Source organism: Ptiloglossa arizonensis, chromosome 8 (assembly GCF_051014685.1).
Source record: "Ptiloglossa arizonensis isolate GNS036 chromosome 8, iyPtiAriz1_principal, whole genome shotgun sequence".
NCBI lineage: Eukaryota > Metazoa > Arthropoda > Insecta > Hymenoptera > Colletidae > Ptiloglossa > Ptiloglossa arizonensis.
In genome coordinates this window covers 15,116,522-15,141,056 of record NC_135055.1, presented here as the reverse complement: position 1 = coordinate 15,141,056, position 24,535 = coordinate 15,116,522, and the positions used below count along the sequence as shown (strand labels likewise).

The window sequence follows — 24,535 nt, the reverse complement described above, 5'->3', positions numbered from 1 at the left end:
GGACAGCATGAAAGTATTGGTAAGCGTTACGTAAATATTGTACGACCTGGATCGTTTGTAGAGCGAACGTTCGCTAACCAAGAATAAAGAAACCCTAAGCTAGAATTAACCAGGGAAAAGGTAACCGAAACATCCTCAAGAGAATATTGACAAGAATCTAATCTAATTTTCACTTGCGTTTTGTGAACAATTTGTTCACATCCTTTAAAATAGAAAACACTAACAGAGGATTAACAAGAGAGAAGATTCTAAACGAAAAAAATATGAACTTCAATTTTCTCTTCACTTACTCTCTGTGAATAATTTTTACAATTGTCTTATATTCATTGTTGATCCAAAAATTCTAAAAAAAAAAGCACAAGAAAATCTAATTCCATAATTGCCTACTTTCTTCATCTGATATTTCTGATTCTACACACGATGACACAGCAATTTTGAACGATGAAAAATTCCCTCAAATTTTCTTCTTTTCTTTAATTCGCAAGGTTAGTTTTTCTAACCCTTGCTCCTTCTCTAACCACCGAAAAGATTGTTCGAAAAGGACAGCGACTCGGAAAAAATTCCTGCTAAAGGATGTTCCGGTTATCGAGGCATGGGGGACACGAGCGAGTCGCAAATAGAGGAATTGGCCACGGTTCGCGAGGACGAGTATTTAAATTAATTTTTGAAACCAATTTAACTTTCATCCTTCGGAGGCGTAACGAATCCCATTCGTGGAAGGAAGGGAGCGTCGTTCGCAACGCGGAAAAACTCGATCACCGGGCTGGCTACTGCCAATTTTTCTTACCCGTTCAGCGTAAAATTACGTTCAGCTCGGGCCAGGCGGTCGGGAGGTCACGCGAGCGTTGCTACAAAATACACGTGCAGGTGTCTTCGACGTCCCGAAGGATCGGCGGGAGCGTCGAAGCGGGAACTCATCTTCACGGCAGGCCGAGCCCAATTATAGCGTCGACTCGTTACCGGATATAATGATATCCGAGGAGGAACGAGCCCGCAATTGCTTTTTTCCCGACGACCCTTCGATTGGAAAATTGCTCCATTGTCTAGGGCGTTGATGAGAACGACGTCATCGCGAGTGCTTCGAAAATGCGTTAAGGCGCGTCTACTCCGGACGAGAATATTCTTTTAAACGAGTTACTGAAAATACTCGATACAACCACACGAATCACCCTTTATCGTTATTGTTTCGAATGGCGTACAGTCCCAAACGAGAACGATAAAGTACAAAAGCGGAATGAAATGTTATTTAACGAAAGTAAAAATTGTTGCGTTATTGTACATTCGCGAGAGTCTCGTCGATAAATTGGCGAGATTCTCCCGATGAAAATGAGCCCAAACACGACCTACTTTGGACTATTTTTAGTTGTACGCGATTGGTAGTTTTTCGAAAATATTTTGACACATATATGAATAAAAATTATCCGAATGAGGTTGCGTTACTGTACATTCGCGAGAGTGTTGTCGATAAATTGGTAAGGTTCTCCTGATGAAAATTAGTCCAAACACGACCTACTTTGGACTATTTTTAGTTGTACGCGATTGGTAGTTTTTCGAAAATATTTTGAGACATATATGAATGAAAATTGTCCGAATGAGGTCGTGTTTGGATTCATTTTAAACGGAAAAATCTCGCCGATGTATTAATAATATTCTCGTGAAGATGTAACGAAATGTATAAAAGTTATTTTATCTTGATACATCTCACGTGCTTTCTCGTTCTTGGTTACAAACCGCTGAACGTGTAATGTGATACTCGCTCACTGATTCTCTGTCTCGCTTACTCATCGCTCTCGATTTTTCTTTCTCGTACTAAACTCGCACTTAATTAACGGTATAAATCGAGAACCTACCAATTTCTAAAATATGCTTCACACATGACGAGTACCTTGTGGTACACCGTCAAATGTGATCGTTAAATTAACCCGAAGAGTTTTATTCTCCTGACTGAAACTCAAACATAGTGATCAGAATTTTTGAAAAAGGTGATACGTACAGTAACAACTGACAACATGCCTATTAAGAAAATGCAATTTACAAACAAAAAGACGTATCTCTCGCATTGTGAATTCAGGGACTTTTATAACCCCGTACAATAAATGTTAAGCTACGACGCAAGAAAAAGGATGCATATTTCCAAATAATAAAATTTCTTAGGAAAAAATAGAATAGAATATCCCGTTTCGAGAACACCCCATCAGGAATCTGACGATTCCTCGATCTCGATTTGACAGTCGCGAATAAAAAATCAGCCAAAAGGTATCGTGTCGACGGTGATTCGTCCATCAACAACGGAGCATTTATCTACGGTGCAAACGCGAGGAATTCGCCAGAATTTCTGTCGGTCGGGATTTAACCAATCCGGAAGACTGTCACACAGCAACGGGGCACGTTGAACACGCTATTCAGGTTGCTCGCGCGGGACGTGAGAGCGGCAACACCATGGGAACGCTGCATAAGGGTGGCACGGTGGATTCCGCGCGTCTTGGACGCCTGACAACACACACAACCGACACCTCGAAGGTGTACAACGAGGGCTTAGGTACCTATTCCTTGCCCGGATTGACTGCACTGGGCGGACGAGGATCGTCGCACGTAGGACAGAGACAAGCGAAGCCAAAAGACAAGAAGACCGGAATTCTACACCGACGACGCTCCTCCGGCGGTATACTATAATTATGTCTTTGTTTATTGTCGTGGGTCGAGTCGAGCATTGTGCCGCTTCGGGCTAATAGCGTGAATTATTCTCTGCCGGTGGAGACCGACACCCTCGTCCTCCTGGCAGCGGATCTTGTTCTCCGATTTGTGAATGAAAGCTGGCCTCAAAAGGGTTGCACCGACTCCTCTCTTTTCCTCGATTTCTGTCCTCGTCGAACTGGTGGTGTACCGGGTGTCCCGTTGGAAAACCGGGATTAAAATCACGAAAGAGAAGGAAACGATCCGTACCGGAGAAAGATTTCAGTTCACTGCCACGGTTGTAAGAAAAGATGTTTACTAAACAGCTGCAAAGTGGATCATCCTCGATTTCTATCGCCTGATTTTATTTCGCGACTTGTTGTTGATCATTGGAAAGATGTTTCGTGTATCTTGGTACAAATTTTATTCGACCACTGTGCAGCTTGGATTACCATTCATTAGCAAATAGTGCCAGAAAATTCTTCGGAATAATAATAGACTAATTTTAAACGAAGAACGTGTACACATTCTTGTGTTTTGTATCAGATGTACTTGTTTTGTTCTCAGACATCCATCAGTATCATTCTCAGACATCCTCTGTATAATATTAGATCTCACACTATCAGTCATCCTCATCTTACTCTCAGACGCTCATCAGACTCTACACTACCAGCCATCCTCATCTTATTCTCAGATTTCCATCAAACTCTTTACACTACTAAATCTTTTCATTTTACTTTCAAACTCCCATCAGAGTCTATACACTATCAGTCATCCTCATCTCATTCTCAGACTCTCACCAGACTCTATACACTTATCAGTCAGCCTCATCCTATTCTCAGACTTCCATCAGACTCTTTACACTATTAGACCTTCTCACTTTACTTTCGAACTCCCATCAAAGTCTATACATTACCAGATTTCATTTTACTCTCGGACTTCCATCGGACTGCACTCCAAGTGCATCTGGTAGGATATCTGGTAGAGTATAGAGTCCAAGGTCTTGCACTACAAGCCCTCATCCCTGTACATCATTTCGATTCGCCAGCACGCTTCGCCGAGGTTCTCATTAGCCGGCAGTCCATGATTTACGGAACACCCTGTATTCGACACCCCACCCCCCGTTCTGTTCGTCCCTTTCGCCGTCTACCATTTCTCCCTTAACTAGCGTCTCATTAAAAGGAATCGCTTCCATTGTGCCAGACCCGTTCCTTCGACGGACAATGCGACTTTGTCGGAAGGTGCATTCGTTCGTGCATCATCGCGCAGCTCCAGCTCCTGCGTCGTGGTACCCACAGACCGGAAATGATAATTAGAATCGAGGAAGATCCACCTCGTGACGATGCGTGTCGCGCAGGTTGCGATAATCCGTGTAAGTGTCGCGCTTTAAGGAAATCTTGCGCGACTGATGAGCACTGTATACGTCGAGATCTTAGACGATGACGTTAAACCCACCCCCATCCGCTAGTTTAGACAGCTCGTGCTCCAGATCCCCGATTAGAAGCCTTGAGAGACGTAGGTAGACAGGACGCGAAGATAATCTTCACTTACGTATAAATATTTAATAGCCTAGATACGAATATAGGGCTTTACCGACGGATCAAGTTAAATTGACCGAGTTCGAAGAGTTCGAGGTTTACGGGTACGGTTCTGGATCGTCGTATGGGAATTCAAGGGGATCGGTACACACACGCGTACGGTTAACTTTTAAGTCATTTCAGAGAGAGCAAAATTGTGAATAAATACCGATTGTCGAGTAATAAATAACACCGTGTTTTATTTTCTTCCTTTTCGTTGTGTTTGCAAAGTGCCCCATGAATTGGAAACAAGGAATATTTTGAAAATTTTTGAAGGTGGAATAAAATATCACCAGGCAGAGTTAAACGGTTCGAAATGGAGCCATATTCTGATACCAATTTTATGCACTTTTATGCACCTTTGCGTCTGAAGAATTCAAGTGCATCTATTTTTTATATCTTACCTTACACTTTCGAATGGACCGATCGATACAATTTTTTCTCTTCTATAAGAAAGTATTATGAGATTCATGCTTTGAATCATTTTAAAAGCTATTGCAATTCAAAGTTTCCTATATCACATTGCACAATGTATTTTGGAAGGAAGAAAAAATTAAACAACGTTACTGAAACTTTCTGCACAGCATGACTTGCGAGAAGTAGTTACTACCAACTGAAAACTATTTTTTGTAAATAAATAAATAAATCGTGTGGAATAGAATTTTTGTACTTAAGCCTTGGTTCTCGAGAAAATCAATTTTGAAAAATTCCTCTCTTTAGAATTATTTTCAAACTTTATTTTCTTTTCTGCGTAGCGATAGGTTGTTCGATAAGTTTTGTCGTTCGAACAAACTAGTACCTTTGACGAATATCTTGACAAACGATAGCAACCCTGACGTCTCGAAAACTGAAATTGCAATTCTGCCTTTATACGCGGAACACCTTGAATTTCATAGATCAGAACCAGTGTATTTTTGTCTATCGTTTATTGTTAGTATACACGGATCGCATGTGCGCCGATAATTGGAGCCAACGTTAAAGCGTGATCTCTAATACGCAGGGATTAGCGATCGTTTGAGTAACGCTGTGCTGGCACCGCGTAATCAGATCGACGTCACGCTGAATCGATCCTAACGCCGTTCGAGGCATGTTGCGCTAACTTCTGGAATTGGAGAGACGTATGACGAGAAATCTAGTACGAAATAAACTGTGAATAAAGCTTGTAAGGTACTTCGGATAATACGAATGGATCTTGGTAAATAATTTGCACGATTATTTTTAATCTCGAGTATTATTTTTTTTTTATCGTAAGGAATATATAGAATTTTACATTTTACAGAACGTTTCGTATTAACGTTCATTGTTTCATTTTCCTACACTGTAATATCTATAATAAACAAATGAAAAATATTTGTATCGATTACCGTTACAACGACGTTACTGTACTAGATAATTTCAACTATTTATAAACGAGATCAAATTTAATCTAACTACAGTTTGATACACCTTGGGTTCATTTTTCGTTGTTAATTTCCCATTTTGTCTTGTTACTCCACCGTGGACAAATTAAACGAAACGTATCAAATGAACGGTTTAAATAAACTGTACGAAATATTCCTGTTGCCTTCTGCTAATCGTTGTTTCATACGTTTCATGTTCACTGTTTTTCTGGTTTTATAATACATTCCTTTTCCATTTTCTGCTTTGTTACGACGCGATACGAACGTTGAATGAAATAAATGAACAAAATATGGGGGTTACTCCTCTGTACTCGAACTGTACATTTCCCTCGTACTCCGAGAATATTAAATGTGATCAAGGAATAAAATGTTTAATTCGAGAGAACGAGTAACGCGACAGAGAGTATATCCCCGAAGGATTGTATTCTTTTTTCCGATATTAATTCTCTCCGTTTAAAAAAATTTGAAAAATACGTTTAAAGCGCGAAACGAAAATATCGCGTCATGGTTTTTCCCTCGTTTCGAAATCGCCACGGCGATGTCGCCGAGAGGCTCGGTCACGTGACTCACATGATCGTTTAAAAAAACTAACTCCTACGCGCGATTAAGGCACTTCTGTGGACAACGCGAGATGCACTCGCGACGATTGAGCGACTAATACGGGACGATGGAAAAAAATTGCTCGTTTCGTTGTTTCCGGTCGATGATTCGAGGATTCGTGAGTCACGTGTGAGTCAATTCCTGCAATTGCTGCGGAGTCAACGAAAGATTCCACACCAGTGACCTTACGTCGATCGAAGAAAAACTCTTCCCTGTTTTACTGTCTAAGCTGATCGGCTTGAATGCACGGAGTGCATTCAGTGCAGCGGTCAGTGCAAGAAGCGATGAGATCGAGTGTATCGAGTTAATCCTTGTATACACAAGGTATTTATACGAAATTTGTAGAAAGTCATTTTATCTCGATACGGTGGAATATCTCACGAAGAATCGAAAGTATCAAAAATATGTTCTCAAAGAAGTTTGTAGAGAACATTATATAGTATAAATAATTTATTCACTTCCTTTCTGATCGAGTAACATCCCTGAGAACGATATTTAATTATTCTCGAGATAAAAGAAACAACCTTTATATTACTTCGACGAACTTGTTACGTGTACTGTCCCCACACGAGAAGATTGCATTTAGCTTATCCTGTGGCTGTCTTCTCAGTCGCGAACAGTACATCGATGCTGAAAAATTTCAGGATATCTGCTATTGACAAAATTCTAATATTTAGCGTATACATTGTTCTGATTCTCAGAGCTTTTCAAAATATTGGAACGTTTATCCAAATAATCCTTTTTGCAACTTTACGCGAAATATAGTAACTGTTACGAATCTTTCTTCTCTTGCTAGTGCACGTTCGATAAAAGAGTTCGGTGATTATTTTCTGATATATTATATGTCATATATACAGTGTGATATATTATAAAATATATAAAATAAGTATCGGTTTCTACAACTCGTACATTACCTTTGTACAAATGAAATACGTTTAACATATAAAACAAGTTAAAGAAAAATCAATTTCTGTTGCATTCGACCGTCAAATATTTCTGCCTGGTAAACGTTTTCATTCCAAAGTATTGAACCGTCATTGTTTATTTTACGCGAACACGCCCTTCCTCCTTCCCACCCCACCCCACCCCCAAACACCTTAAACGAGCCGTGCAAGAACGCACGTTCAAGATGGAGCATGAATAGTAAATTGAGATATATCTCGAACGCGGTTTACCCATTTCGTGAATTATGCGAGTCCACTCGTAAAGCAAATTGCTTCGTTCGGAATGAACGATGTGTGCCGAATAGGGTGGGGGTGTGGGGGGTGTGGGGGGTTGTCGGGGTGCAGCAGGGATCGACGAGACGCACGTAACTTCGGTCGAACATTTCGAAACCGTGAGCGAGTTCACCGCGGCGAGTTCGCAACCATACACGCGACTATACTCGCCCGAGATCCAATTACAGAACTAATTATATTTCGCGGATCGTAAAAATAGCATCCCATTTGCCGAAACGGACCCGAATTGGAACCCGTGGTTTACTCACGGTTCACCCAGTTACCACTGGCTTTCGCCGGAACGAAGAAAGGAACATTCGGTGAAATTCCAGTCGACCCAATTGTTAAGAATAATTACCACTCGATCTCCAGTTTGAAATTCAAAGCTTCGGTCGTCTTTTACGGTAACCACGGTTCATCCAACTGGTGGGGGATACAAATTCGGTGAACGGATATTCGGAGAAAGAGTGTGAAAGATCATCGATGAGGATTTTTTGTACTATGAATTATGAAATGTGCTGTCGGAAAATTGTGAGCAGAAGCAATTTATGGCAGAGTTGTATATAGTATATAAACGCGTTAAATTGAATTTAATAGGTAAATTGAATTGTACATTGAACTTGTAAAATGAGAATAATGGGATAACAGTGAACCAAAATGAGAATTAAAGAGATAACGACAGAAATAGTGGCGAGTAAATTATTACGGATCAAAAATTGTTTTCCTTACGATTGATAAGGAATGAGGAAATCTTTTGGAAATGTTACTCTTGATCAGTTGAAAAATTGAACGAAGATCTGTCTGAGAGTAATCGAAATAATTTGAAAAAGGTTGGAAATTAAATTCGTGAAAAGTAACATGGCTCGAGAGAAAGTAGAGCTGTTATTATCGATATTAGCATGCCAAGATAGAGAACAACTTGGCAGATACTCGATCAAGATAAAAACGTTCTTTCTACGGTCGTTACCATTTCAGGAGCTTCCTGAAGATACGAGGGCACGATTGCATTCACTGGACCCAATAAATCGGTTCGATAAACTGGATAATAGCATGGTTGACCGTTCTTCGATAAAGTCTGACCAGATAGTGTAGAGAGTATCGGGCAGAAGTCGATTAAATTCGAAATGAAGGAAGCTTAGCTGGATTTGTCTATTTGTGTTTGATACGTCGTAGTGATGATGCATTCGTGCATCATTCACTCGTTAGAGGATCGATACTCTATCGGATGTCGCTCTGTTGCTATCACTGCGACGTCATTTTCGGGTCAGTTGTCCCCATAAATCATTTCACGTCTAAGTTTAGGTGACTCTTGTAGCGCAGAGCTGGGATTGTGTGTCGAACTCTTCTGTGTACATTCAAATACTATAATATTTTAGCAATGGTACAGTAATACTGCATTACGAATTAGGTAGAGTAATCTAATTCTTACGACACTGCGATAACTACTCTCAACTATCAGAATTCTAAATATGTATATTTTTATGAGTGTCTATAAATATTCTTTTTTTTTTCAAATTTACATTGTCCGAAGTGACGACCGAATCCACACAACCAAAAGTGTGTAAAAAAGTTTGTTTCAATGTGAAGCAAAAGTGTCAAAATTGAAAAAGAAATCACTGTATCTTCCCAAAGATTCATTTTATTCATTTTCAAATATTTGAATTTATTCTAATTGAAATAAAAGCTGCATTGGTATAAAATATTCTATATCTTTCGTTTCCAATTACGATGTCACTTCTATTATCAGCACTGGTACCGTTAAAAATAACACGTGCATCGTTAAAGGACATTGCATACAAAAATTCGCGTAAAAATAGTCTACTAACAATCGCAAAAAACTTCGATCGAATATCAAAGATTATCCACCATTCTATTCCTCGAGACTTGAAATTGTGTACAACGGTTAAGTTATTTATTGGTTCTAGAGGAGCTATACTTGCACTCGTAAAATAATCAAACTTCGGATGGTGTCGGTTTAATATTTGCCCCTCTTTCGTGAATTTAACCCGATTCCATCAACTAGATCGCTTCGTGTACGCTTTCCAACGGTTTCAATTAGCGGATACAGTTCGATACAAATCCATCGTTCAAAAGGGATTGATGCGGACAACGATAATCGAATGGTATAGATATAGAGAAACTACCATAGAGACAGCCATCGCGTCAGAATGAGAAGAACATAGATAGAGAGATAGCTAGATAGATAGGTAGATAGATATATGGATAGATATGCAGATAGATAGATAGGTGGGTAGATAGATATATAGAGATCTATATAGATAGATAGAAAGATAGATAGATAGGTAGGTCGATAGATATACAGAGAGATATATAGATAGATAGAAAGATAGATAGGTAGGTGGGTAGATAGATATATAGAGAGATATATAGATAGATAGATAGATAGATAGGTAGGTAGGTAGATAGATACATAGAGAGATATATAAATAGAAAGATAGATGGAAAGATAGATATATAGATAGAAAGATAGATGGAAAGATAGATAGAAAGATAAATAGAAGGATAGATACAAAGATAGATACAAAGATAGATACAAAGATAGATACAAAGATAGGTACAAAGATAGGTACAAAGATAGGTACAAAGATAGGTACAAAGATAGACACAAAGATAGATACAAAGATAGATACAAAGATACATACAAAGATAGGTACAAAGATAGATACAAAGATAGCTACAAAGATAGATACAAAGTTAGATAGATAGATAAATAGATAGATAGGTGGAAAGATGGAGACAGATAGATAGATATAGAGAGTGAGAGAGAGAAAGCCCAGAAAGACGAACGAGCTTTCAAAAGGATAATCGTTCCCAGCAGAGTTTCGAAGGGTCTTAATGTGATTGACTCATTATCGCTCGGATCTTGCTCCGCGAACGGAATTATCGCTGATATCCAGTTTACCGCTCTTTGCTAAATTAATTACGCGGAAATGGCAAAGGCGTTCCGACTGAATTTCCCCTTCGCTCATCCCACCTCTGATAAAGTTTGACGTACTGGTATCCCATTCCAGCGTCGATGCACCGGAATTCCGTAATTTCGTCAATTCATTTCACCCTCGATGATACCTTGCCGCTCGACTTTCACTCGATTCGACGATCTCATCTTTTTCGTAGTTATTGCCTCTCTTAATTGACCGAGGGGGCCATTGTTGCACGCTATCGTGATCGTTTCATTCTTCGCGAAACGTAATTCGATTTCGTTACTCGTTGAACCCGGGCTCGTAATCACGTGCAGCGTTTCGGAGTACTGTTTACCTTGTGAACAGGTATTGTTCGCGACGGAGTCGTCATTTTTTGTTATTTTGCCCTTTAGTATAGCGCAACACTCATCGATCGCAACACAATTTTTTTTATATCGTTCATTCGAGAGAAAATAATTCGTCCTGGAAGAGGAAGGTACCGTGAGCTTTGAAGACTCTAATAGTGCAAGTGTTTACATCTGTTTCATAATTGATACAGTTAGTACAGTTCGATAAATTGACTACGACATCGAAACAATTTTTTTTAATTTTCCAAACTAGTGAAAATATTGATCTAGAATAGTCTACCTTTCGGGAAAATTTGTCTCCGATGTTAACAAAATGTTGGTAATGAGAATTTTAATCGAATAAACTTCTTTGTAACACGTGATTCTATTTTTTCTCGAATTGACTTCAAGGTAAGAATTCTATAAATCGAAAAACAACCTAGAATAATTTATTACTTCACGAAATTAACTACGAGTAGGAAAATACTATTGTGTAATTTTGCGAGCGGAGGAAATATTTGGAGCAATAAAATCTCGTTAAACGAAGTGTCTCGTGTAACTATTCTTGCCCAACTTTCTTTGTCGACCTATTAACTCGATACCCCATGTGATTAACTATATACAGGTTAACTACGAATACTGTTCTGCAATTTTAAGAGCAGGGAAAAAGTGCCTCGTACAAGCTTGCGATCCTGATCCAGTCTCGAACACTTCAACGAGAATTACAATTCCGCTCGCGGATTCGTTAAAAGGGCGCGTTTCCATCTTTAATCCTCCGAACGGAGTCGGAATACATCACCGGTGGCTTTTGTGGATCAAAATGGATGGGAAAATTTAGAACGGTCGCGAAATACGTTTGATTAATCCGCTCTTCTCCGTGTCATTTTCCGTACCGTCTTGTTCCACCTTTGTGTCCCCGTTTTTTCCTCGAATTAACGTCAGATTATTGGCTAGCCCCGGACGGTGTAGGGAACTCGTTGATTTTCCTTTGCGATCCCCTTTAATTTCCGCTCTCTCTCGCGTGTTCTTTCAGGGACTTTGAGCCGCAATATTCGGCGGAAAGAGTCGCGGGATTTTTCAGGGGAGCTCGAAGAATCCAATATGTGTGGAAAGTTAAAGCTAGCGACAATCAGCCGGGAACTGAAGACAAAGAGACGATGAATTGATAGCGAACGAAAAAGCTTGTAGGCGCCACCGACTTCGACTATCCTCAATTTCGCGGTTTACATCGAGCGAACGATTCTCGCATCGAAATGAAATGGTAAAACAGGAAACATTCTAGTCGTGCCCCTTGAGGGACGAATTACTTTTACAACGAACAGAAATTCGAACCGATATTGCCCGATGATGGTAAATTTAATCTCGAATATTTATTCACAATCTTAACGGTCACTTGTCACAAGTATCGGAAAATAGAAAGTTTCAAATCTGAAAATTCGAACGATTGAACTCAGAATTTTTTAATTTTGCTTATTGAGAAGTATTAAATTCATACGATCACCGAGGGAGAAACATTTTTTATTTTTAACTAACAGTCTCTTCGAATTCAGTGACAATCTCATAGACGTACTCTCTTCGACAATAGCAAAGGAAATATAAGTGTAAACAATCTTTAACAATGTACATAAAGTACGTCAAACCACTATCAACGTTTATACAATCGTTAATGAACTTGGTAATGCAAGTATCGTCATTGAAACATCATTTTAAAAAAAGAGAACTGCAAAATGAATTGAAAATTTGTTAAAATTTATACTCGATTACTAAGAAGTAGTGACTATTTGTTCCTGACTTCTTTTAACTTTGAAAACTTTAATTTTGACACTGCAATCAATTGATTGGATTATAGTCGATACGATTTTGTTTTTCAGGTATCTTTTTAAATGCAGTGTTCAAGATCGAATAGATGCGATCTATTCACGGAGAAATTGAGACCCTCTATCTTTGTTTCAAAATTACAGTTTTGGTCGAAAAGCACGTTTTGTTTGCACGTCGAATTGCTGGTTTCTTTGGGCAGAGGCACGGAATAATGTTAAAGCTCGAGCCACGGGGAGATTAAGTAATCGTTAAATCACTACTAGCAACCGAAATGAATGTTTTCAGGTCCGGGCAAGGCTTCAATTACTGCATCACGAAATGACGGATAATTTCAGTTATACCGGGTGGTACGGTTCCGAAGATTACGTGTATTATCGGGTGAAGCCGAGGACGAACATTACTCACCTTTATCCAATTACTTGAATATAGATTCGACGAGGAGAAAGCTACTTCTCCGTGAAAATGGCGAACTTACCTCCTTACTGGATCTGGTTAGCGATGCTTTTCGATGGTTAAGTATTGACAGAGACATGAACTTACAACTTCGAAGGTCGGTGTACTCGGTTTATTTCAATACACTCTTAGAAAATCATAGTATAGATACAGAATCGATAAAAGTAAACCTTACCTCGGATTAGCGGGAAAGATGCCTCTCGAGCTTAAAAAGAAAAGAAAAATTGTTCGCGCGTGTTCTTTTAACGAATTATTTTTTTTTCGCACGAATAATTATGGTTTCCATTTTCCTCAATTTCAGACGTTCGAACATTTTGAAAGTAACCTGAATTTGTCACTCGAAAGTGGGAATTAACGGAGATAATTCTTCGATTAGGCATTTTGTGACTCGAAAGCGGGGAACGTTATTTTACAAGAGAGCAACTTCGAAAGTAATCGTTCTGCTAACGTCACTTCTTTCGTTGCATTCACTCCAGTATCATCGGTTTGCAAAGGATATTGTTTCAATTATGTAACTTGAAAGCGGGAATTATTGTACAACGATATATCGAGGAATAACTCGCCTACTACGGACGTTACTCTAGCCCGTATTGATTTTAATACCATGGTTTCATACAGAATAATGCATTCTCTTCTCTTGTATAAAATAATGTATTTTCGACGTTGTCACATGAAAGCGGGAATTACCGTCCAACTAAACAACTATAAATAATTCTTACCGCTGTTACTCTACCTCGTATTGATTCTCGTGCCATCGTTTTGCACAGAGTAATATATTCCCGGTTTTGGCACTTGAAAGCGAGGATTACTTCCCAACAAAATAATCGCGAATAACTCTTCTGCTACTAACGTTACTCTCTCCCTTTTACGATCCTAATACGTAACACCACTTTACACGACACACTGTGCGCTTTTACGAAAAAAACAAAACTGAATTCTTTACTTTATGACCCGAAAGCGGGAATTATTATCCGATAAAAAGGCCACGAATAATTCTTTCCTTATTAATTCCACCACCACTGCTTCCACTGTTGATTCTAATACCATTGCTTTACACGAAACAACGTGTTCCCAATTCTGTAACTCGAAAGCGGGGATTACTTTCCAAAAAAAGAAAATACCCAAATAATTCTCCCACCGCAAACTTTCTTCCCCGTATTAATCCTTTCACGCGACGCGATACATTCTCGTACTCGAAATAACGTATTCTCGATATCGTAACTTGAAAGCGGGGATATGACTTTCCAATAAAATACACACAAATAATTCCTCCCCGATTAACATTCCTCTCTTCCGCGTACAAATCCTAATCCCATCCTTTCTTACGACACAATATATTCTCTTACTCTCTACTGTAACTTGAAAGCGGGTACATTACTCTCCATCGAAATGTTACTAACGTTACTCTCCTCCCAGTGCAAACCCACTACGATCCAATATCTTCAAAATTCGAATATTACTTTCCAACAAACTACAAACAATCCCTCCAACAATTAACCCTACACTCCCTCGTTCAAATCCTACCACAATCTTTCCGCGCGATCATACATCCCCATATTTCTCGACTCGAAAACAATCCTACCGCTATACTCCGCAAAACGAAAAAAATGATTCAAACCCTTCGTACCCCGGATTCAAGACTAATGACTACCACAATCGTTCCGCACGATCATACATCCCCATTTTTCTCGACTCGAAAACAATCCTACCGCTATACTCCCCAAAACGAAAAAAATGATTCAAACCCTTCACACCCCGGATTCAAGACTAATGGACAATATTCTCCCCGGAAAGAAACACCTACCTACCTTTAAGCGAGGTAAACCGCTGCTACCAAGCGTCACGAAAGGTTTCCCTCGCTCATCGGTGTAATTATCCGCGCGTGCTCGCGAGGAAGACGGAAAGAGGACGAAACGAAACGGCCGCTTACCTCTTTGATCTTCTCGCGGCGCTGATTAGTCACGTCGTCCAGGGGCGGATTAGGCGGTTTAATGACGTAGGGCCCCGGTACTGGTATCGGTGGAGGTCCGACCGCGGACGGCTCGGACTGGCCGTGTTTGAAGTCCACTCGTCGGTCCTTCTCCTCGACCTTGGCCTCATCCTGGCCGGGGATCGCGTTGTTCTGGACCCAGGCCGGATTCAGCGGCTCGCTTCGCTCTTCCGGCGCCACGCCGCGGTCGACGACGTTCGCCAGGTCGCGTCGCGTCACGAACGTCCCCGTCAGTAGCACGATCAGTATCACGGACAGCAGCCCGCTGATCGCCAGCCTTTGCATCAGCCTCATTTCGTCCAGGCACTTGCCGCACTCCCACAAGCCGCCCGGTGTTGCAGACGTTGCGCTCGTATTGACGGAGCTGCGCTCACAAGGCAGACGGGTGGTTTGTTTGATTTTTTTTTCTTTTTCGTTTTTTGTTTTTTGCCGCGTTTCGTTGGACGTCGATCAGTGTTAGACGATCAGTGTTTTTCGTGTCGCTTCGTCGAGTCGATTTTCAGCGCCGAACCGAGCAACGTCCGACTTGTAGCGCTAGGGCGTTACGATGCCGGGGATTCTCTCGGGCGATCGTTCATCGGGCTAGAACGAATCGGTCGGTTGTTGTGATTGGTCCGGCTCGGTGGAATTTTTCGACGTGAGTTTGCGAGGAGAGGGGAGGGTGAGGTGTCATTTCCGAGAAATGGGGGAAGGTCTTGCGTAGCTATACTGGGGCCAACGAGACGAGTCAACGAATGTAAACAAATATATATATATATATATATATATATATATACGATCGATGTATATGTTTAGCTACGATAAGAAGAAATTTACGGTTCGTCCTCTGTTACGTAAACTCCACAGGTACTTTTGTTTTTCTTTACTGACTCGTCTCTCTCTCTCTCTCGTTGGATCGAGTATAGCGCGATATGGTGTGACGTAGCGATTCCTTGAATTTGGGCAAGGTCGAAATTGGAACGTAAGCGCGAATGTGTTTCATTTTAGGGAAGAGGGTGGAGTGTTTTTCTGGAGTAGAATTTACAGGACGATTGGAGCAAATACGCGATTGGAGTAAAATTTGTTAATTAAGGAAATGAACGCGAGAGGGAGATGACTTGGTGCACGACCCGTCTGGGAAGTTACGATTGTATTTGCGAATAGTTTATTTACTGACGGGAATTATTATTTGTAATTTCTGAGAGCGGATGTTCGTCAAGAACAATTGAAACGAAATAATTCCGAACGATTTTTTCTACGATTTTCGAACAGTAAATCGCGACTTTTGTAACATCGTTCGATAAAACAGAAACAGTGGAACATTGTATTAATCACCGACAATAAAGGGTAACGCATTTGGTGCGAGAATTTTGTCTCGATTTTTGTTTGTTCTTTTTTTTTTACAACGCCCGGAACCGTGTTATCCGCGAAAACTATTGCCTCCTCGCAAATTCTCCGTTTCGAATATTTAATACCTTTGTCGCGATGCATCGAAAAAGCTACTATCGATACATCACAGACGGGTTAACGTACACCAAGCGAGCCTTCATCCCTTCGAATCCAGCGTCGAATAAAAATATACAAAAGAGACCAAATTCCCGGTTTTACCGTGTTTGGGTGTGCTGGATTTTTGCCGGGAATCGAACAAGGAACCGAAAGAGTGAAAAACGAAAAAAAAACAAAACAAAAAAAAAACAAAAAACAAAAGAAACAAAAATAGAGAAACGTATCTAAATTACCGAGCATCGAAACGACGAGAAACGAAAAACACAAAGTATTGTAAATTCGGGCGTATTGACTCGAAACTGGAGACCGGAAAAAAAAGGAAAAAAGAAAGATAAAAAAAAAAAAAAACAATAAAAAAACAGAAAGAACGGCCGCTTTCGAAATCGGGAGCAGCAATGAAGGTTAGAATCGAAACGATATACGAGCGAATAGGCGAGCGGGGGTGCGAGCACAGAGCCACTTACTTGCGAGCCACCTGTTGTGGGTAATTCGAGCACCCGCGACGAGTGCTCTACGGTCGTTTTAAGTAGCCCTCAACGACGGCTGTCGTCCGTTTTCAGCTCGCGTCCTGCTGGTTCGATCTCATCGACGCGGGCGCACCGGTGTCTGGTTAAGCCTCGAAAATTACCGGCAGCTGCGGAGAGAAACGATTCATTGCGTTCAACGACGGAACGACCGTGAAGGAAACGTTCTTTTGTACCCGGCGGTGATCGTTCGTTGAGTTCGACTCGCTTCGTTCGAAATTCGCCGCCCGTTTTCGCCCGAATCGACCCCTTTTTCTCCTCGCTCACTTTCCCTCGCTCGAAACTCCTGTCGCGCGATTCACCAACGTACGCCCATGCTTCGACTATTCGATTCCATCGTGATTTCGTCGTTGCGTAATCCTCGCGAAAGATACGGTTCGGTTCAAGTTCAATTACGGAAAATACGAGAGTTACTTCGCGGAGAAATGAATTTTTCAACGCGGTGTATTGTATTCGGTTACGAAAACACGAGAGTTAGTTTGTTGAGGAATTATCGCTGAATGCGGTGGATCGTGTTTAATTATGAAAATGTAAGGAATTATTTTGCGAAGAAACTGTTGTCGAATACGGTGTATTGTGTTTAATTTTGAAAATACGAGAATTATGGTGTAGAGAAACTATAGCTGAACGAAGTAACTAATTATTTGAAGTATCGCTGCTGTATTTGTATTAAATTTATTTACGAGAATATGAAAACATTCTTGGGTTTGATTTTGGTAGATTTAGAAAATAACGAAACTATTTATAAACGTAGTAATTGAACATTTTTAGTATGGCAATACACTGGCTTGAAATATTTATTCATAAATTTCGAATTATAAACAAAACGACATGTTTTGGATCAACGTATGGATATAAATTATGATTTAATTCTTTTAATATATATGTGCCCCCCCCCCCATTTAGTATTAATGCGTGTGATATCACAATGGTATTATATTCTATAATTGAATAGAATATTAATAATAGATCATCATTAAAACCAACGTAGGATTTTTTAAACACAGTTAAAAGTAAATACACATGTGGAAGACCCTTTGTAGCACACAAACAAATGGAGTAAATAAATAAGGATTGTAATTTACGATATTCTTTGACCCCACCAATTTTACGTAGCGTAAATAATTTTCCATGCGCTTCGTTGTTTGTTTTCTGTTCGTACAAGCACTCTTACACGTCGTAACGAGAAATAGTTTTTGTTTTAAATGTTATTTCAATCAACGACGATTCAAAAAAAGATAGTAACGAATCCAAATGGCTAATGAAAATTTTCGAAAAGTGAAACAAAGTATTCAAGGACAATAGAAACTGTTAAAAGTTTAAAACGCATTTTCGAACATTTAAATACCCATTAAACACACTTTATATTATAATGGAGCTTCGATGGAGGCACGATCTCGATTGCCCGCGAAATAATTGCATTTTCAAATTAACAAATCACCTCTGGTTATCAACTTAACTTTTAATTGAGAACAATAGCACTTGCGTATTCGCGCCGCAATAGTTCGTTCGCGAACATAACTCTTCGCCGTATTATCGAAACCTTGTTTCGCTATTACAAGCGGGAAAATTCAATTGAAAAGGAAACAAACGAAGAAGGATAATTGAAAAAGTTTGAAATCACGCTGAAAATGATAAAATTACTTTTTCCGCGTAATGATAAAAAATAGGTTAAAGAGACAATTTCATTGTTTCCGGTTTTCGCGATACTGTAAAACGAGCCGGGCATTCTTTTGGATATAAAAAATGTTTAAATAATATTCGGAATATTTGTAACACTTTATAATAATACCGTTTCGGAATGCACGAGTTGATGCATATTGCATTCTTTAAAAAGCGATCCACACGTAAAGCGATCCATTCGTCGTTCATGAATATTCAAAATTGAAATGTAAATGTCTCTTATGAAATTTATTATACTTCATTTTACTGTTCAGTAACATACAGGACTATAAAAGTCTTCCTGGGCGCTAATTTGCATCTCGTAACCGATCGTTTAAAATGTTGCATAACAAGGGTGTACAGTTTTGCAAATAAACAAAGGCTCGTCAAATACACTCGAATAAAATTAACAAGAATCGAATAAGACCAAGTACACTTCAATTGAATCTGACCTAGTTGGACAAATAAAATAAAGTTGGTCGGTGTAAAATGCAGTAGGACAAAGTGGATTAACCGTAACAGGTAATCAGTTTGTAATAAAATAACTGGAAAATAAATTAATAATTCAAAAGTTGCATTTAATACCCAATTAAAAAATGTCTAGTATAAACAATATATATTATTTTAAATTGAAGAACTTAATTTACTCCTACTGACAAAATTAATATTGCTACGCTATTAATCTCGTATAATCCTGCAATCACGATCCATTTGAATCAAGAAAAATCACCTATGGTTAATTTACATCTAACAAATACCAGATTAACCCACTTTAAGAATAAAGTAGGCTCAAATGGAATTGAGTACGATTAAGTGAAATGAAATAAATCCAAGCAGAGTCAAGCAGAGCCACGAACACATATATCATAATTCATTTCCTTGTCTCGGAATGAAGCATTCCGGATATTGTGACTTGAAAGCGGGGATATTACTTTCCAACGAGATACAAATAATTTCCCCACTACCAACATTCCTTTCTTCCTCGCATAAATCCTAATGCCATCCTTTGACACGGTAGAATAAATTTCCTTTCTCGGAAAAACGCATTCCGAGTATTGTAACTTGTAAGCGGGGATATTACTTCAAGTCCGAGATACTCCCGGATTAAAAATAAAATACGTCCAGTTAGAATCGATCATTGCCGAATAAACTAAAATAAACTCAAGTGAAATCGAACAGAGTCAACGATACAGTCGTCTCAACCATTGTACATTCAGTGTTAAAACACCCCCATCGTGATACCAAACTCCCCTATTTACACCCGCGCAAGAATACCCATCCCAGGGATCGACCAGATGGTACAACAGTACGTGGTCAGGTAAATTTCTCAAGGCCTCGAATCAGGTGTGTCTCGTGTCCATCAATGAAACGATACCTTCGATCGAGTCGAGTGCAGACGAGAGGGAAGTGCGAATCAGAAGAAGCGCGGGCAGATTGTAGATTCCGAAGTCTCTGCCGAAACGTGATCACTGCATTTTTTATCGTGCCCCGGGCATCGCGAAACGTTTCTTCGGTACCCCCTCCCACCCCCCTAAACCCACCGTGCCCCCTACCATCGTTCGCATCGAAAGTCCGCGCGCATTTTATCACCCGGTCGCTGCGGGCGTTACACCTGCAGAGCCTCCGATTTTCTTTACTTTTTTGCAACGAAGGATGCGCCTCGTCGCTGTTTCAAAACCCCTCCCGAGGCTCTCTCGCCCCGGCCTCGCCTGTAATTCTCTCTTCGCGCGGAAATTTTGGGGAATTCGCGCCGCTGTCGGTCCGACCAGCTCCGACCATTCGGGATCCACCAACGTGTTCCAGGCTAACACCATGTTTTCGGCAAGTTCGACAAGAGTTCCTGCCTTTTCTAATTCGACGAACACTGTTCTATCTTTTCGTTTGTTAATTTCTTTTTTTTATTCGCTGCAGGGAACCATTCGATGTGTATGGGTGCGAAGAGAGAACGATTCGAGAATGGAGAATATTGCGCGAAAGTGTATTATTGCGCATTCGATGAGCAATATTTAAATATTGAAAGTATTGTAACGTTATTCGCAAGGGTGATTTTTTTCGTGGACATTTTAGTATTGTATTGTTGTAAGTTGAAGGAACGATCGAAGATGTTTTTGTATTCTGCAATTGTACTGTGGCTGGAGTAAACTTTGACCGCTCAAGGTCACCGGATATAATATATTCCTTTCAATTAGGGTGATATTATTTCAAGGTGTCAAGTACGGATACTTACCATCCACGTTTCTATCATCATTGATGAAACTGTTTGGTAGAGTATCTTTCAACTTTTCAGCGATTACAAGCACTCCATTCTGTCGAGAACCAGCTGAGACTTCTTAGCAGTCACAAGTACTCTATTCTGTAGTAGACAATGATTTTTGAGCAGCCACAAGCGCTCTATTTTGTAGAACACTGTCTATGACTTCTCAATAATCACGAGCACTCTATTCTGTAGAATACTACCTATGACTTCTCAATAATCACGAGCACTCTATTCTGTAGAATACTGCCTATGACTTTTCAATAATCACGAGCACTCTGTTCTGTAGAATACTGCCTATGACTTCTCGATAATCACGAGCACTCTATTCCGTAGAACAGTATCGAGTAAGAGTTCCGCATCGTAACGTTCATGGATACCGAGGCCTCAACTCCTATAATCCAACTGACACGACAATCACGAACAATAACATCCCCTTCCTCCTATCCCCACTACTTCGAAGGACTCTTAACCCAAACAACTAGACCTCTCATTGTATTCGACTTATCGAGGACAGGTATAGAAGACCCTAACTCGAGTTTCGAACACCTGCAGAAATGTTTACTGTTGGGTTATTCCTGCTGCTCGAGTTTGACCTATCCAGGCAGACACACAGACAACTCTCTCTCTCTCTCTTCCTTATTTATTATAATTCCACATTGAGATTTTGTAAAGAATAATTCTGTTGTAACCACTGTAAATAGAACGACTTAAAAACTGACGATATCCATTTCTATACATCTCTATTGACAACCTCTAACAAGTGTAAAAATAAGTACACATCGGTAAAATTACTTTGGAAAAGTACGTTACTCGATTTACAAATATTTCGTATAAACATTCTATTCTCTCATCGTACCTTACTTAATTTCCAAGGAAAACTGTACCAAAGGTATAATCGGGCGAAACTCCGTCTGGGTCCGAAGAGACCCTGTCTTAACCAGACTTCAATCAATACACCTCCATCAGGGATACGTTTCATTTCATCGAGTAAACAATCGACTATAGTCTATCATTCGGTCTCATAGCCTGCACCACCATCGACTAAACTGTCGTACGACAGTTTGTCGATAGTTCACGGCTGACTTTCGGTAATTACCACTCTGATCTCTCAGCGTGAAAGCATAACTCGTCGATTCTTCCACGAAACTTCCGTCCGCCCGGGAACACTCTCAGGCTGATCGGTTCACGGTGTTCCGCGACTCCGCGAGCTGAGACATTGCTCGTTCAACTATTCAGGAACCCACAGCCTCGATAAGTCGGCAACTGTCGATAACGCGAAATATCGCAGCAGCGAGTTCCGAGATATCGAAGTTCACTGGGACATTGAATCAGGGCCCGAAAGGACACCAGGTGGGGCAAAGTGCACCAGTGGGTGAACGGTGTGTTACGCGCGAGGTCTCGTCGCGTCTTTGCAACCGAATGTCGCGGAAGATTGTCAGGACGAACAGGAAATACGGGAACTCGGCTCGAGATCTACGGTACGTGTAATCGCACAGAGGATCCACCCAGTGCAAACTCGGTTAGTTCCGAAAAGTTCTCGTAATGACACAAAGCTAGGGCCAGGGACGGTGTTCGAGTCGGTCTAGGACACCAAGAGGCGGAAACTCTAGAGTTTTGCAAAACTGTCGCGGCCACTGAGAGTCCTCCAAGTGTCCCGGATGTCTCGAAGATATCGGGAGCTTCGAACGTTTCGAAATTGTTGAGGATCCAGGCGAAACAAAAGTACGAGAACGAGCAATTTTTCATACCTCTGTGAGGGTTGAAATTTCGATGCAGAGTTATTCTTCGAACGCATATGGTTGCAGAATTGCAACGTATTTATTTTTTGTTAATAGAGATGTGAGTGATGTGTCTTTTAGTTGTGAGTATTATTGCAATAGTAGGTACATATAATGAAGAGAGTCTGAGAAAAAGAATGTTGCATTTGTACATACATTTATATATTTTTGTCAATTTTGTTTCACTTTCGAGCTACTTGTGATCGGTGGAATTATCTTTTCAATTTTATTAGCAACTTTCGAAACAAATTATAATCGCGAATATCGATGGTACGGAACGACGAGGATTATTACGAACATTCTAAATTTGTTGGATTCGTTTGATAAACAAGGATCACGTGGTAAGAAAAAAAGTTTGGTCACAAAGGAACAAAAGGGCATGGAAAAAGTAGCCGGTGCTCGGAAGCAAACTGGGGACAAAGGCAAAAAATTAATACGTATAAACAGAGCGCGTAAGAGGGGGTAGGGTGGGGGTGGTGGGAGAGAAAACGGTGAAATGAATTGAAAAGAAGCGCACGAGGTCGGGGAAAAAATAGTGGGGGAAATATGCAAAGCTTACGGGGGTGGGGCAACAAAAGGCACTCGGAAACTGACGGAAGAAGGAAACGACGGGGAAAAATATGCAAGAATGGAACAATAAGAAACAAAGAGCGAGGAATGAAGAGACCCCGAGGAGAAAGCTAAACCGAGTGGAAAGATGCGCGAAAGAACCAAAAAGGGTGAAAACAGAATGATCTAAGGCCTACAAAGGGAGATCCAGGAAGTCCTCGAGTTACGCGGATTTGTAGACACGCGAATGTAACCCCACTTACGTTCCTTGTACATATTTATACGAATACGTTAAATAAATTTTTCTTTCCACGATGAACAACATACATGTATATTGTTCTACTCGAGAAAAGTGGAGATTTATGTTAGATTAACGAGAAAAAGTGTTATCAATAATTCAAAATTTTGCTAATGCATTCGTAAATTGAATAATATTGTAATTTCAATATTTTGCGACGGTAATCAATCACGATTGGTAATCTATTCTTTAGAAGTATTACACGGGTAATTGTATTTAAAATTTTGTACACAAATTGTTATATTTCATTTCATCCTTCCTGCAGAATTGATATCTTCTTGGTTGCAATATATATCGCGCACAAGTGTGCGGTTACACGTTCGTTCCCTCATCGATTTTTTGTACTTATTCAAATTTTCAAATTAAGTTTCATTCTTCAAGTCCCGAGAGCAAGATTGTGGGCAAAATGTATTGTACGAAGAAAGAATGATCGTTCCTGGAAAAAATTACTGTCAGATTTCTTTCGCTCAGACTTTTTAAGGCTTATGAACTATGCAAAAATTATTCGACACTGTCCACCGTTCCCCTTACTTATGGCACCGCATCATTCTTCGCCTCGAAAGTGATTTTTTTTTTTCTCCCCGCAATACATCGTATTCGTGCAATTCGATTTACACGGCGAACCCTTGAACGTATTAATCGCGCGAGTACTTGCTGCACAACGAAAGAGGACGGTGCACGAACGAAATAAGGGTGAGAAGGAGAAGGGGCGACGGGAGAAGGGGATGGGGAGGGGGGAAAAAAAGGTAAATCGTCGAAGCTACACTCGGTAGCCAATAAATCGTGCACCGAGGCCCCGAGGTTACCAAGATTGCTACGTGTCACATTCTTGCGGAAAATTGGACCGGTGGAAGTACTTTAAAGCGAGGCAAATTCGTGTCGCGAATGGACACGTGCGCGAACGTGCCCGACCACCCATCAATTCGGAAAAGAGCTGGACAGAAAATGGAACTTTCCCAGCCAGTACTTTTCTCCTCGTAAATTCG

General features: G+C 40.3%; 1 protein-coding gene across 1 annotated transcript in view; it reads right to left on the bottom strand.

Moving 5' to 3' along the window:
- The window catches only part of LOC143150431 (mannosyl-oligosaccharide 1,2-alpha-mannosidase IB-like), a 126,545-nt gene that overhangs the window by 13,734 nt on the left and 88,276 nt on the right, over nucleotides 1-24,535 (bottom strand). The window contains exons 2-3 of the mRNA XM_076318700.1: nucleotides 16,946-17,115; nucleotides 14,937-15,578 (exon numbers count right to left, since the gene is read on the bottom strand). Coding sequence (XP_076174815.1) covers nucleotides 14,937-15,290 — 354 coding nt within the window. The 5' untranslated portion in view covers nucleotides 15,291-15,578; nucleotides 16,946-17,115. The remainder of the gene's footprint in view (nucleotides 1-14,936; nucleotides 15,579-16,945; nucleotides 17,116-24,535) is intronic.